General features: G+C 35.5%; 1 protein-coding gene across 1 annotated transcript; it reads left to right on the top strand.

Moving 5' to 3' along the window:
• Positions 1 to 1,180: 1,180 nt before the first annotated feature.
• On the top strand, positions 1,181 to 2,898 carry LOC129777055 (polycomb protein eed-A). Its single transcript, XM_055783109.1, has 4 exons — positions 1,181 to 1,405; positions 1,469 to 1,602; positions 1,674 to 1,845; positions 1,901 to 2,898. Exons 1-4 carry the CDS (start codon positions 1,328 to 1,330, stop codon positions 2,798 to 2,800), a joined length of 1,284 nt encoding a protein of 427 aa, XP_055639084.1. The 5' UTR covers positions 1,181 to 1,327; the 3' UTR covers positions 2,801 to 2,898.
• The last annotated feature ends 11,167 nt before the right edge of the window (positions 2,899 to 14,065 follow it).

The following is a 14,065-nucleotide window of genomic DNA, read 5'->3' as shown; positions in this document are numbered from 1 at the left end:
TCAATTTTCATAACATTTCAAATTACAATGACCCTCACAGCAAATCTTCCATTTGAATATGGCGTCGATTGTTCACGAAATTCTGCTTTTTAACTGGTCCAAGAACCCGTTAACGCTCGCCCAGCAAAAAGGAGACCAGTTAAACCAGGACCAGTTAGCGAACGATTACTGTAGAACCTACCTAAAATAGTTGATAAGAATTTGTTCTTATGGGAAATCTAGGCCGATATATAGAACACGTACTCTGAAAATTCTCCGAACCTCGAGCGAAGAAGTTATAGTATGACGTTAACGGCAACGGTCAAGCTTAGATATTGAATATAGTTGAGAAAGGTCAACAAAACTTTTGGTTCTCATGGACAGAAAAACTAGTTCACCAGACATTAGCGCTGCTTAATTTTTGAACATACCATTTATAGTCTTGATTTTTTTTTATGTTTTAATGAAAAAAAAAACATAAAAGATTAAATAACAGAAAATTAAATCGAAATATGAGAGCAAATTAATTATTTTGCATAATTTATTTCAGAAAAAAACAATGTTCGCGAGTACAACAGAGGAAGGGGTGTAGGAAATCAAGGAGAGAGCGAGAGGAATGTGCCTAGAATTGTGCCTAGAATGTGTTTATAACCACCATTATATTCTATCAATCGTATAAATCGTCATATTCTACATGTTTGTTAAGTAAAAAAATACAATACGCTTGTTCATGGTTTGTAAACTTTATTCAATGTGACACTATCTTTCGTATTTTTTCTGAATTTCATTCTACATATATTTTCAAGTAATTTAATGACATAATCCCCTTTATTCTACGCGGCGAGGGAGGTGAGATTGCTGAAGTCACTGCATTCCCGTAGGCGAATGACGTGACTATAGTTTGTCACTAGGTGAGATTTGAAGTCGTGTCCGCATATGTTATCGACTTGGATATCAAAACGAAGTTTAAAAGTAAGGTAGCTTCCACAATGAAGCGAGAAACTTTGATATCTCACGTCACTCGCCGTGTGGAATAAGCGGGAATATAAACCAAATTATTTAAACAATAGAATTCAAACATCTTTCGCTTTCTGCTTAAGAACGAAACAATACATCCCTTATAAACAAGCGCTTGGTTATAACAGTTATAAATATCGCCTAGCTCTGCGCAAATACAAATATCCGTCAAATTTACCGCTCTCTTCAGTGTTTTCAGTTTATGTTTTTATGCGGGAAATCAGCGATTGCATTTGTTGAACTGTATGATTTCGCGATTCGGTCCATCATTGCTGGACGAATTCTCTATTTCAATTGTTAAAATTCATATTGTCAGATAAAAGCGCCGGAAATGAGATTAGGATTAAGAGATGATCACGTTATTCAACCCAATCAGGAAGCCTCGGATGACGAGGAAGAAGAGGAAGCGGTAAATAAAACGGTCCATAAATTATACCATGGGATCACTTTTTAATATGGATTTTTTTTAAAGCATGAAACGTCTAGCATAGGAAGCACCTGTACGGATAACACCTCGAACGGAAGCGAGACACACCCAACGCGGAAAAAGAGACGAAGACCGAAGAAGAAAATTCCTAAGGTCATCAAACCTTTGTATAAGTTCTCGTGAGTAGAGTGATTATTGGTTTACCTGAGGGGGGTTCGTTGACCTTGTGCTATCTTTGTTTTTCATGTAGATGCTTTGTGAAGGAGGACCACGGACAACCACTTTTCGGGTGCCAATTTAATCATAATTTGAAGAAGGGAGAGTTGCCAGTGTTTGCCGCCGTTGGAAGTAATCGGGTCACCATATACCAGTGCCAAGAAAACGGAGATCTCAAATTGATGCAGTGCTATTCGGATCCAGATGCAAGTCTGCTCAATAAGCGTAATGCAATATCATATTTATTTTATCTTCCAATAGGTAGATGAGATTTTTTACACCTGCGCATGGTCGCACGAGAGCGAGACTGGCCGGCCAATTCTAGCTGCAGCAGGTCTGCGTGGAGTCATCCGGGTTTTCAGTCCGGCTTCCCTGAACATATACAAGCACTACATTGGCCATGGTCATGCCATCAACGAGGTGAAATTCCACCCAAAGGAATATTACCTTCTTCTGTCGGCCAGCAAGGACCATTCGCTACGGTTGTGGAACACAAAAACGGATGTTTGTATAGCGGTTTTTGGTGGAGTTGAAGGACATCGCGACGAAGTGCTCAGTGCGGATTTTGACATTCTGGGAGGCCGAATTATGTCTTGTGGAATGGATCATTCGCTGAAGATGTGGCGTTTGGACACGGACACAATGAAGGATGCCATTCGAGGCAGCTACACATTCAACGCGAGCAAGGCTGTGTATCGGTTTCCATCGGTTAATGAACATTTCCCGGTTTTCTCGACCAGAGATATCCACCGCAACTATGTGGATTGCGTGAGATGGATGGGCGATTATATCCTGTCGAAATCGTGCGAGAATTCAATTGTTTGTTGGAAGCCAGGAAGGATCGACGACGTGGATATCAAAAATAACGAAACGACAACGACAGTGCTCAGTACCTTGGAGTACAAAGAGTGTGACATTTGGTTCATACGGTTTTCGCTGGATTACTGGCAGAAGTATTTGGCACTGGGAAATCAAAATGGAAAAACTTACATTTGGGAGCTGGATACAGACGATCCGGTGCATCCGAGGTGCAGCCAGCTGTACCACCCGAAGTGCACAACCGCAATTCGACAAACGTCTTTTTCGAGGAACGGTGATGTGCTGATTTGCGTATGTGACGATGGAACGGTTTGGCGCTGGGATAAAACCTCACAATGTTGAGATGAAAGCTTGCTTTCGTTCCAGATATATCTATTTTTCCATATGTGTATTTATTTTATCCAACCAGCATTTTACTGTAATAGATTCTATGAAAATAATCTCACCATCTATTGCGTTTGAAAGATAGGAAAGAAAAAAAGGAGCCATCTTCTAATAATACCTAATTTCCCTCTTTTCCTCAACAATTGCATATATTTAAGCGTTTCTGAAATGTTTTCCAAAGGAAAATATCAGCGACGCAAACCAAATTAAAAAATGGGTGGGTTATATCTATGTTACAACCGCAAGGTTGACGTGGAACTACCGTTGGCTCAATAATCATGAGTTTGTATTGATTAAATTATTGATTGAATGAAACAGTGAAAATTGCTGTGTAAGTAAAGAATTCGAACAAACGTCATGTATTGTACCTTGGTTTTGATGGCTGTGTTAGGGAACACGTGTCGGTTGGAACAAATGCCCATTATCTTGCAGAAGTTATTTCTCCCAGTTGTATTCTTTTGTTGCTATATGCTACGAGTCATGGCACAACGTGCACGAGAGAACTCTGCTTCGGTTAGCACATCATGATACACAAGCATGTGAAGAAAAACGGGATGATCGCTTTCGATGCTGAAAGTATATATTCTTCTTTGCCTCTCATTCACTACGAACTCCTTTGTGCATCTTGAAGCAGCAGAATCATACGGACTACGAGAGGCGAATGATGCATACTCTGTTATCACAATTGAACCCGACCCATAGTTGTCAGCAAATGTAACACTAGGTTAACGAACAGCTGTTCGCTAGATACTCAGCGAAGGGTAGAGCCTTATTATGCAAATCTGATCGAGAAGTCAGTACAATCCCTAATCCCTACTTTACCGAGTCGAATTCTGGCTCGAAATTCATGTGTTGAAAATTGCATATATTAAAGGGTTTCTGGAATGTTTCCTAAAGGAAAAAAAAAATGGGTGGGTTATATCTACGATATAACCGCAAGGTTGACGTGGGACTAACTTGGCTTAGCAATCATTTGTTTGTATTGAATAAATTTTTGATTGAATGAAACAGTTTCCGAATTCAATTGCATTCAATATATTTGCTTTGTGAGTAAAAAGTTAATATAATGTAATGTAAGGTCAATTCGTGCATTGTGATAGATTATGTTCTTAGTTACAAGTAAATTTATTGACAGTCTTGTTACGTTTAGTATGATGCCCAAGACAAAATATGAGAACGGAAAAATTATCAAACGATTATTTTAGGTTTCCTTCTGAAGTTTGCATCTCTCAAGTGTACAACTTCTCGAGCCGCGAATTTGTTTGATTTGATGAACTTCAGGCACTCAGATTCAATTTTGACATGCACGTCGAACGCATATTGTTTAACCAATAGGCGTTATCGCAGCAAATGGTTATCAGTATTTTGCCCAATCATCAAATGGTATTCGTAGAAATTCAATGAGCAGAAGATATGAAGGCATATCCTTCAATGCAATCATGAATAACCGAGCCAAAGCGTTGTGTTCGTACCCGAAGTACCCCCGGCTTGCATGAATCAACAACTTCAACTTCTACGTTTTATACTATAGAGGATTTAATCCTGAAAGTTCATTCGCCTCTAGTCTAGTCTGCACGATTTTCCCAGGTTCCTATGTTTAGGAGATCGTGTTAAGGAAAAATATTCTAGTTAGCACCAAGGCAAGCGAGTACTAAAGTACTCGCAGTTTGCATTTATTCGCAAAACCGATTTCCTCAGACACTTTGGTTTTGAAGTCTGTGTTGGGGAAAGACACTTCAGTCGGAACAAAAATACCCCCGACCTGCATGTATTTGCAATGTCAATTTCTCCAACGGTGCTTGGTTTTGAAGTCTGTGTTAGGGAACACATTTCGGCGAGAACACAAGCCTCCATACTTTCATGTATTTGCAATGTCGATTTCCCCAAGGCTGCTTGGTTTTGATGGCTGTGTTAGGTAAACCGTGAATCGGGCCAATCAAAACGAGGCCGCTAGGGCGTTTAGATAACGCTTAACATTTTACAGTTTTTTAATTGTTTATCTAATGAAAAATAACATTTGATTAATTGCGATAGAAGCGTAGAAATATTCTCTATCAATTGATGCGCACATCTTTCCGATCCAGTAAGAAATGTTGAAGTTATAAGCATTCGGAATCTTTCATTTTTTCCTGCATGTTCTGTGTTAGGTTTTCATTTTACCCCCCATATACTCCGGTTAGACGTAGTCCCACGTCAATATCAAGAACGCAATCCAAATGAACTAATTCCCTGAAGGTATGTAATTAGCATACTAAACATCTCGAGATATTCCCCTTTATTTAACGTGGCGAGTGACGTGAGATAGCGAAGTTTCTCTTTTTATTGTGGAAGCCACTCAACTGTTCAGCTCCTATTTGATACCCGAGTCGATAACATATGAGGACACGACTTTAAATCTCGTCTAGTGACAAACTATAGCCACGCCATTCACCTTCGGAAACACTATGACTTGAGCCATCTCATGCCATAATTACGATTGCACTGATAACATTCACTGGGTCGATTTATCGGCTTTCCTCGATATCTATAATAGCAAAATAGTGCTAACGAGCAACACTGATCCAGGGAATACAACCCAGCAAACATGAAAATGTATAAATAGCCATAATTGGCCATAAGATAAAATGAATAGAATGTGCGTATATAATACTGCATATCGCGATACTAGGATGATCGTTATACCGATATACATTAATGCCATATAAAAAAAAATTCTTTGCATTTCATACGATTTCGAATACACATGATGCATCCTATTGCTTATAGTATTATCTAACAAAACAAGTCACTATGGAAAAGTCCATATTATAGAATCTTTCTTGTTTTTTTTATGTTCATTATTTCGTCATACTACATCTTTCATTTCTGTACTGTGGTGTGAATTCAGAGTCTCGAGATCGAGGGGGTTACGTTCGGAGTACATCGTTTTGAGCGCTAATATCTCTCTACCGAATGAACGAAGTGGTATGAAAATAAAATCATTCGAAAGATAAACGATATACAAGAGATGTTTTTTTACTTATTGCCCATAAAAACTTGTTTCAATAACTGGAAACTGCTTCAAAAGCAAACTGTTCAAATCACTATAAATAGCGTTAGCTTCATGAAATTTCATTTCAGTTTCTATTGGTCTGATGTATGATACATGATGCGTCGGCTGACCAACATTTGCCAGTTTTTCTTTCACTGCCGTGATGAACGGACATGCACAATCGTTTGCTTATGAATGCACTCGAGGGGTAGAATATGATTTCGCACACATTTGGGCAGTTCACTAGGTGTTCCCTAAGACAAGACCAGACAACTGGCTTCTTACTCTTCTTCGTCGTCCAAAAACGAAGCCATGACATGAAGATGCCAGAGCTGCCAAATATTATAAAATATCGGATTTTTCAAATTTCTATTTTAATGAATCGTAACATTTGGTTGGTGCGAATTCAATGATTATTGCATATTTTCAAATAGACAATCTCAAAAATATGCTTTAAAAGGATAAAATAAGTCTTTTAAATACCCATATCTATAATATAATCGTTTCCAAAACAAGTTTGGGATTTTTTTTTAGCAAATAAATCTAATCTGACAACCGTTACAGCGTTATGCAGATTCTCATTGTCTGAACCAAAACATTCTATCTTATTATATGAGCAGGAATACAACCAAAACAACGTTAGGAAGCCATTTTATTCATACAAAACGTAATTCAAAAATAAAAATGAAGTGTAAAGCCTTAAATTGTGAGCGAAGGACGGATACTCATCCTGAGTATTAATTTTATCGGTTCCCTCAAGACAAAAATATTCGGAAAGAATGGATTCGATTTTGCGTGAACAGTGAATTAGAAGTTCCATTCTTTGAAATCAAATCAAGCACAAGAATATGTAGCGTAAGTATTAAAAACTAATTCTAAAACATATCCTAATACTAGTATATATACAGGCTCATTTTGTTGATGGGAAATACAATGAAAATGGAGTTACGAAAATTCCGACCTTAGCTGCATCCGCGAATGAGGAATGGGAAGAGATACAAAGTATTGAGAACAATTATGATTTGGTTGACGTATATGAAGGAGATAAACAACTACAGGAAGAAATATTTCGTTTGAAACATCAAATTTCCAAGCTGAAAAGGTAGTGTGTCAAAAAATATGTTATTTTCTAATATTTTATATTGATGTAACCGTTAATAGAATTGTAAAACAATGGAAGAAAAATGCGGATATCTGACCTCGAGAATTCGTGGAAAACAACCCTTGAAGAAGCTTTTCAGAGAAGATCAAATTAAGCTATTAACAGGAGAGGTTAAAAAAGTGAAACGTTGGTCCAATGAAACGATTACGGAAAATTTACAAATTCGGTTTGCATGTCAAGGTGGATACGACAAGCTTATTCAAAAAGGCTTCCCGTTCCCATCCACGAGGACTCTACTACGCCAAATTGAAGGAGTTCGTTTCAGTCCTGGTATGTAATTATAATCATATGTCTCATCGCATGTTAATATATGAAATGATATTTTGTAGGTATTCTTGAAGATATATTCGAGCTGCTACAACATAAAGTCTCCACAATGTCGGTTGAAGAAAAGGACTGCGGATTGGTTCTAGACGAAATGAGCATAGACGAGGCAAATGAGTTTTGCCAAAATACGAAGCAGTTTGTTGGAACAACAACGCTTCCTATGTCCCAAACTTTAGCCTGTAAAGCTTTGGTATTCATGCTAGTTGGAATCGCAGCGCGCTGGAAACAGGTGGTTGCTTTCGAGTACACCGGCAACTCTATACAAAAAGAGTTTTTGAAGAATGCTGTATTGTCTGCAGTTTCAAGAGCAGAGGGAATCAGTTTGCGTGTCCATTTTATAACAACAGATTCCGGGTCCGAAAACCAGCGCATGTGGAAGGATTTGGGGATCGATATTCGTCGCAAAAATGAGACATTAAATGCTGCGATACCTCATCCAAACGCTGAGAACAGAATGCTAGAGATCATACCCGATCCCGTACACGTATTTAAAAATACAGTACATGGCTGGTTGAACAATGTCTACCTGAAAGTTCCGGATTGGTATGTTCGTGAAAAAAAGCTAACATCCAATATTGTTCATCGAGACCATTTAACCACAATCGTGAACTCCGAAATAAACAACACGTTGCGGCTTTGTCACAGACTAACGGCCTCGGATGTGTGCTTTGACAACAGAACATCTTCAATAGATAAAATGAAAGTATGCAACGCAACAAAATATTGCAACAGGACGGTGGCTGCAGCATTGAAGTTTCATGCGGAAATACGAGAATTACCGGAGCTTCTTACTACCGCATGCTTCATAGAAGACTTTGCTCGATGGTTCGAGCTTATCAATAATAGGGCAGAAGAAAAAGTATTTTGTTTGAATGATCCTATGAAATATGACGAGGATATCGCTCATCTGAAGACCATGGTGCGGTTAATGTATGATCTCCAAGTAGGACACGGACATTGGAAACCATGGCAAACAAGTGTAATCGTTTGCACGAATGCAATTGTGAGGTTGACAGATCGGCTTTTGCATGAAGGACACCCACAAATATTTACATCGCGGTTCGTCCAAGATTGTCTGGAGAGTCTTTTCTCATTGATTCGTGCAAAGCAACGACGCCCAACTCCATTGCAATTCAGCAATAACTTGAAAATTGTGACTCATTCGCAATACATGACCGTAGTACCGAATGCTTCGTATACAGCCGATACACAACAACATCTTATTGAATTGATAGATTTGCTATCAAAGCGGCGTGAAGAATGTTCAGCCCAGAAATTGATGGACAATGAAGCAGCATCGACATCATATCAAATTTCAGCTTCATCTAATTCTAGTGATAATGTGGATGATATGAATATTGAATTCGACTATGAGTACACCGTCGATGAAGCGAAAACTTTTCTCGACAGAACAGAACAAAATTCGTTGTTCTATATAGCTGGTTTCATCATCAAAAAAATTATTCAGCGGGAAAGAACATGTCAGCAGTGTAACAAGAGATTGGTAGTCAGCAAAACACAACCTAGATTGTATCAACCGTCTCTTTTTTCATATTTGCGAGCTACAGCTTCTAACTCTCCCATCTGCATAGTGAATGATGAGACTTTTAATTTCTTCTTAGCAATGGAAATTCTATTCCGAAATATGAAATCGCATTTGGAACCTAACGAAGCTGATTTGCCGAAGAAAATGGCAGGAGAAATGTATGTTTTGCCATCCACTTTATTCCATTGTGAAAAAACAAGGAATGACATTATAAAAAAATTTATATCTTTTCGTTTAAAAAGCGGAGAAAACAAAAAAACAAGGAAACGAAAATTTGATAGCAGGAGCATGGCATGGTAGAAATAAAATATATTAGTATCAGAAACCAAATAGATTATTATTAAACTAAACTTATGTCCATTTCCATTTTAGTGTTGTCCGAAAACTCATTTTTTCCACTTTTTCCCAAAAATGACTTTTTCAAAAAATCATAACTTTTGAACCTCTGAACCGATTCAGATGATCAATAAATCTAATTGAAGCCAATGAGGTAGATTTTTAATAGAAAAAATATTGAAAAAAGTATTGAACTTGGAAAGAGGGTTCTAGAGAGGTGTTTTTTTCGTTTTAGAGTCATTATTTTGTAAATTTAACATGTTTTAAGTCTTCGTTCAATATTCTTATGTGACTAGAATCCTATCTTTCCGGTAAGTGTGATATTTTTTCAAAAAAGATTGGCTTATTGGCTTCAATTTAATATGTCGATCATCTCAATCAGTTCAGTAGTTCAAATGTAATAAATTTTTGCAAAAAATTATTTTTGGATAAGAGTGGAAAAATGATTTTACGGACGACCGGTTAACTTTGAAAAGTCACTCAAAAACACAAAAAAACCTATCTGATATCGAGATATGTTATGTAATAAATCCTCAGCTTTCAAGAAAAAACATAAAATATAAAAACATAAAAACAAAAAACATAAAAATAACAAAAAACAACTACAATCAATAGTTACGAAAACAAAATTCGATTTCTTGGCAAGCCTAATATTTTTCCAAAAAAGATTAATTGGCTTCAATTTGATATATCGATCATCTAAATCGGTTCAGTGATTCAAAAGTTATGAATTTTTAAAAAAGGCACTTTTAGGAAAAAGTTGAAAAAAATGATTTTTCGGACCACCCTAAAATAAGAAAAGGTCACCCTAACGAAAAAATAAAAAATACGGGTCTAATATTTTGCAATAAAGAAAGAAACTACCACTTTTCATGGAAATCTGAGGAGAACTATATCGGTTTGACATGAAATGGATGTATATATATATATATATATATATATATATATATATATATATATATATATATATATATAAATATATATATATATATATATATATATATATATATATATATAAATTTTTCAATTCAATCAAAATATAGTAACAAAATAATTAGGTAAAACGTGTATACAATTCCTTCACATTTCCTCTAAACTAAGTATCGTAATTTCAATTAAATTCATTTTTTTTCTAAATTCAATACAAACCCAACGTAATTTATTTTTATTGGCAACACTGGAAAAATCGACTTTGTTTACAAAATTTATCGAAATCGACCAATCAGAAATCAGAACGACTGACAGAAATTTGGTCCGTATCTGACAGAAATTTGGTCCGTAAAAGACCCCCTATTGTCTGATCTTATCTTAGGGTGTTCCCGTGCTTTTTTTGCATCACGGAAAAGATATTTTGGATATGCGGATGATTGAATAAGGTTGTCTTGACTTTTTGTTTTGAAATACTATATCACACCACAATATTTCTAGCCTACTACACTTTTTCTGAGTGGTTATTTCTGTTGCAGTCGTTTTCTGCAGGGATTTATTCCGGGAACCGTAGAATTGGTACTTGCGTAGTGACGTCACTTTTTCATTAGTTCAGTAATTATTTATTTTTTCATTTTTTTCCACCTTGATTCCATATGCTCGTTAGATTGGGATTTCACCTCCCATTAGATTAATACTTATGACCTAGGTAGTGCGGACTGAATCAAAACGGCTGTCAAAAAAGATCCAATTGAAATGTCAAAAGAGATCCAACGATCAGGAGTGTTATTTTTCTTATGATAATCAACACTATAAAAGAGGTATTGTTGTCAAGGGCAAAAATAATTAAAATTATAAAATGAACGAACTACATTTTTCCGTCAATTGTTCAATTAACCATTGCATCTCTGAAAGAGCATCTAAGCCTTTCACTGAGAAACGCATTTTTAATGTCCCCTCTCTTTGACATAACGTTTTTCCGAACGAAATAAAAACAAACGAAGTCAGAGTCACGTAAATGTTTACTCCTGCGATTTGAAAATATTCGATAAAAAGTGGAAGGAAGAGATGCCAGATGATTTTTAAAAAAAGTCTGTAAAAACATGTGAATGTCTGTTAAAAATGAGGAAAAGTCTGTAAAAGTTTGCAGATCTATAGAAATGTCTTTTAAGGTGAATTTTCACATATTCATTAATACTTTGTACATCGCGCCAAACCAATATAGTGGTTCTCAGATCTTCGTCAAAGGTTGTAATTTTGTTCTTTATCGCAAAACATTAGACTCGTATTTTTTTATTTTTCATTAGGGTGCCCATTTCCATTTTAGGGTGATCCAAACAATCATTTTTTCCACTTTTTCCCAAAATGACTTTTTCAAAAATTTATAACTTTCGAACCACTTAACCGATTTAGATGATCGACACATCAAATTGAAGCCAATGAGTTTTAAATGAGAAATATTGAACTTGCAGATAATATGGATCCTATTTTCGTAATTGTTGATTGTAGTCGTTTTTTAATGTTTTCATGGTTTTAGACTAGGGGGCACCATATTTTTTTATATTTTTTCTTGAAAGCTTTTTTTCATAAAATATCTTGATATCAGATATGCTATTTTTTCGTTTTTGAAATATGATTTTTCAAAACTAATCGATGGTTCGAAAAACAATTTTCCCCATTTTTCCCACTACAAAAAGTCATAACTTTTGAACTATTGAACCGATTCATATCATCGGTATATTAAATTGAAGCTTACGAGTAATTTTTCTTTGAAAAAATATTCCTTTGCGAAAAAATTGAATTTTTGCTTTTGTAATTATTGATTGAGTTAGTTTTTCATATTTTTCTCGGTTAAAGATAGGAGCGCTATATTTTTTTATATTTTTTATGGAAAGCTGAGGATTATTTACCTAACATATCTCGATATCAAAGATGCTATAATTATCGTTTTTAAGTTATAATTTTGTAAATTTAACATTTAACATATTCATATGTGACTAAACTAGACCTATGCTACTAGAATCCAATCTTCCCGCAAATGTGATATTATTGGCTTGGCTTATTGGATTCAATTTAATATATCGATCATCTAAATCGGTGTATTCAAATTAATCAAATGTTATGATTTTTTGCAGAAAGTTATTTTTGGACAAAGGGGGAAAAATGATTTTTTGAACCACCGGTTAACTTTGAAAAATCATATCTAAAAAACGAAAAAATAGCATCTCTGATATCGAGATATGTTATGTAAAAAATCCTCAGCTTTCAAGAAAAAAATATTGAAAAATATAGCGCCCAAGTCATAAAAAATAAAAAACGACTAAAATCAATAAATACTAAAATATAATTATTCTTTTCGCAAGTTAAATATTTTTTAATAAAAGGCTAGGTCATTAGTTTCAATTTTATATGTCGATCATCTAAATCGGTTCAGTGATTCAAAAGTTATTAATTTTCGTTTGTCATTTTTGGGAAAAAGTGGAAAAAATTGATTTTTCGGACCACTTAATAACTTATGTGTTGTAAGTGTATTTAAATGTTTCAACGATCTACATATACATACATACACATACATACGCGTTGTTAATTTTTATAAAATTCATTATTTCTTCGTTGATATATTGGACATCCACCAAGGCTTGCGGTCTTGTCGTTGATGAAATTTATAAGAAAATGCAGTGTATACCATCCGCCATGCAAGGCTATACAAGTTTTAGATCACCACACGGCCATGAACCATGTCTGTGGTAACAATATCGAACAGTAACCCATATTTCGTCATAAGCAGACCCGAAAGCGAATGTAAATTGTTGAAAATAGAATGAAAATTTTTATTCGATGTTGTTCAAATACTTAGAAGACATAGTCCTGACCCTAACTTAACTATTTTCAATAAATCTCCTTGCATTTCAGCAAAACAATCTTATCTAGAACAGAAAATAATTATCATAGACAATTTTCGTTCAAGATTTTTCCTTAACTGCATAGAATGCAATTTTTCATTAATTGTGTATAACCGTATGCTCTCTTTCGTCTGCAATGATGTCAGGGCAAAAGTACTTATGTGTATGAGTTCCAAACTTTATACACACCAGATGGGCCAACCAGAAAGACTGCCGGACCGCTGGTTGAGTATCGCTGGTCTAACGTCATGTGTATTGATATAAACTAAATATAATAACTTTTCTGTATTAGAACTGTGGAAAAATGTCATATGGTGAGTCAAATATCTTTGATGTGATGGATAGAGCCTCTTATTTTTCAAAAACCTGTGAAATATTGTTATATCCAAAAAGTCTAAAACAAAAATAGAAAAATAGAAATGTTTTACAGAAATGTCTGTAAATTTACAAACATATTTGTAAATCTGGCATCTCTGGTGGTCTGAGAATTTATTGCAAGAAATCGCTTGAAAACATGCATGAATTTGCTTGAAAATGAAGTAGATTGAGTCCGCACCACTCAGCTTATGACAGACATACAGCTGTACTTGCGTTGTACTTCGAAAACTGTATGTCTGTCACCATGTACAGCGCTAGAACCATGCAAGCAACTCGGTACAATCGCTGTACCTGTACCGACCTATTTTACCGCTGTAAATGGCTACAGTTGTACTGTGCGCAGCGCCATAGACGATAAGTGGTGGGTAGCATGAACAAAACGAATCAAAACATTTGGTATACAATCTTTTCATTGACTTCTCTTGAGTTAATAACTCAGATTGGAAACATATTTGTTGTGTTCGATAGTTTAGACGCTAAATAGAAACCTTTTTCATTGAAATATTGGTGAAAATACAATGCAATAAATTCAAACTTCTGATTGTCAGTCTGACATGCGGTACAATGTACAACCAAAGTATGTGTGTCATGCTATCGTGGTACCTGTACAACG

This window comes from Toxorhynchites rutilus, chromosome 3 (assembly GCF_029784135.1).
Source record: "Toxorhynchites rutilus septentrionalis strain SRP chromosome 3, ASM2978413v1, whole genome shotgun sequence".
Classification (NCBI taxonomy): Eukaryota; Metazoa; Arthropoda; class Insecta; order Diptera; family Culicidae; genus Toxorhynchites; species Toxorhynchites rutilus.
Note: the sequence above shows the minus strand (reverse complement) of the source record. Positions and strands in the feature narration are given on the sequence as shown.

Excerpts from the sequence above, each read along its gene's own strand:
- LOC129777055 (XM_055783109.1), top strand. The coding sequence starts at position 1,328 with ATGAGATTAGGATTAAGAGATGATCACGTTATTCAACCCAATCAGGAA. Across the intron at positions 1,603-1,673 it reads AAACCTTTGTATAAGTTCTC|ATGCTTTGTGAAGGAGGACC; the intron begins GTGAGTAGAGTG and ends TTTTTCATGTAG. Across the intron at positions 1,846-1,900 it reads AGTGCTATTCGGATCCAGAT|GTAGATGAGATTTTTTACAC; the intron begins GCAAGTCTGCTC and ends ATCTTCCAATAG.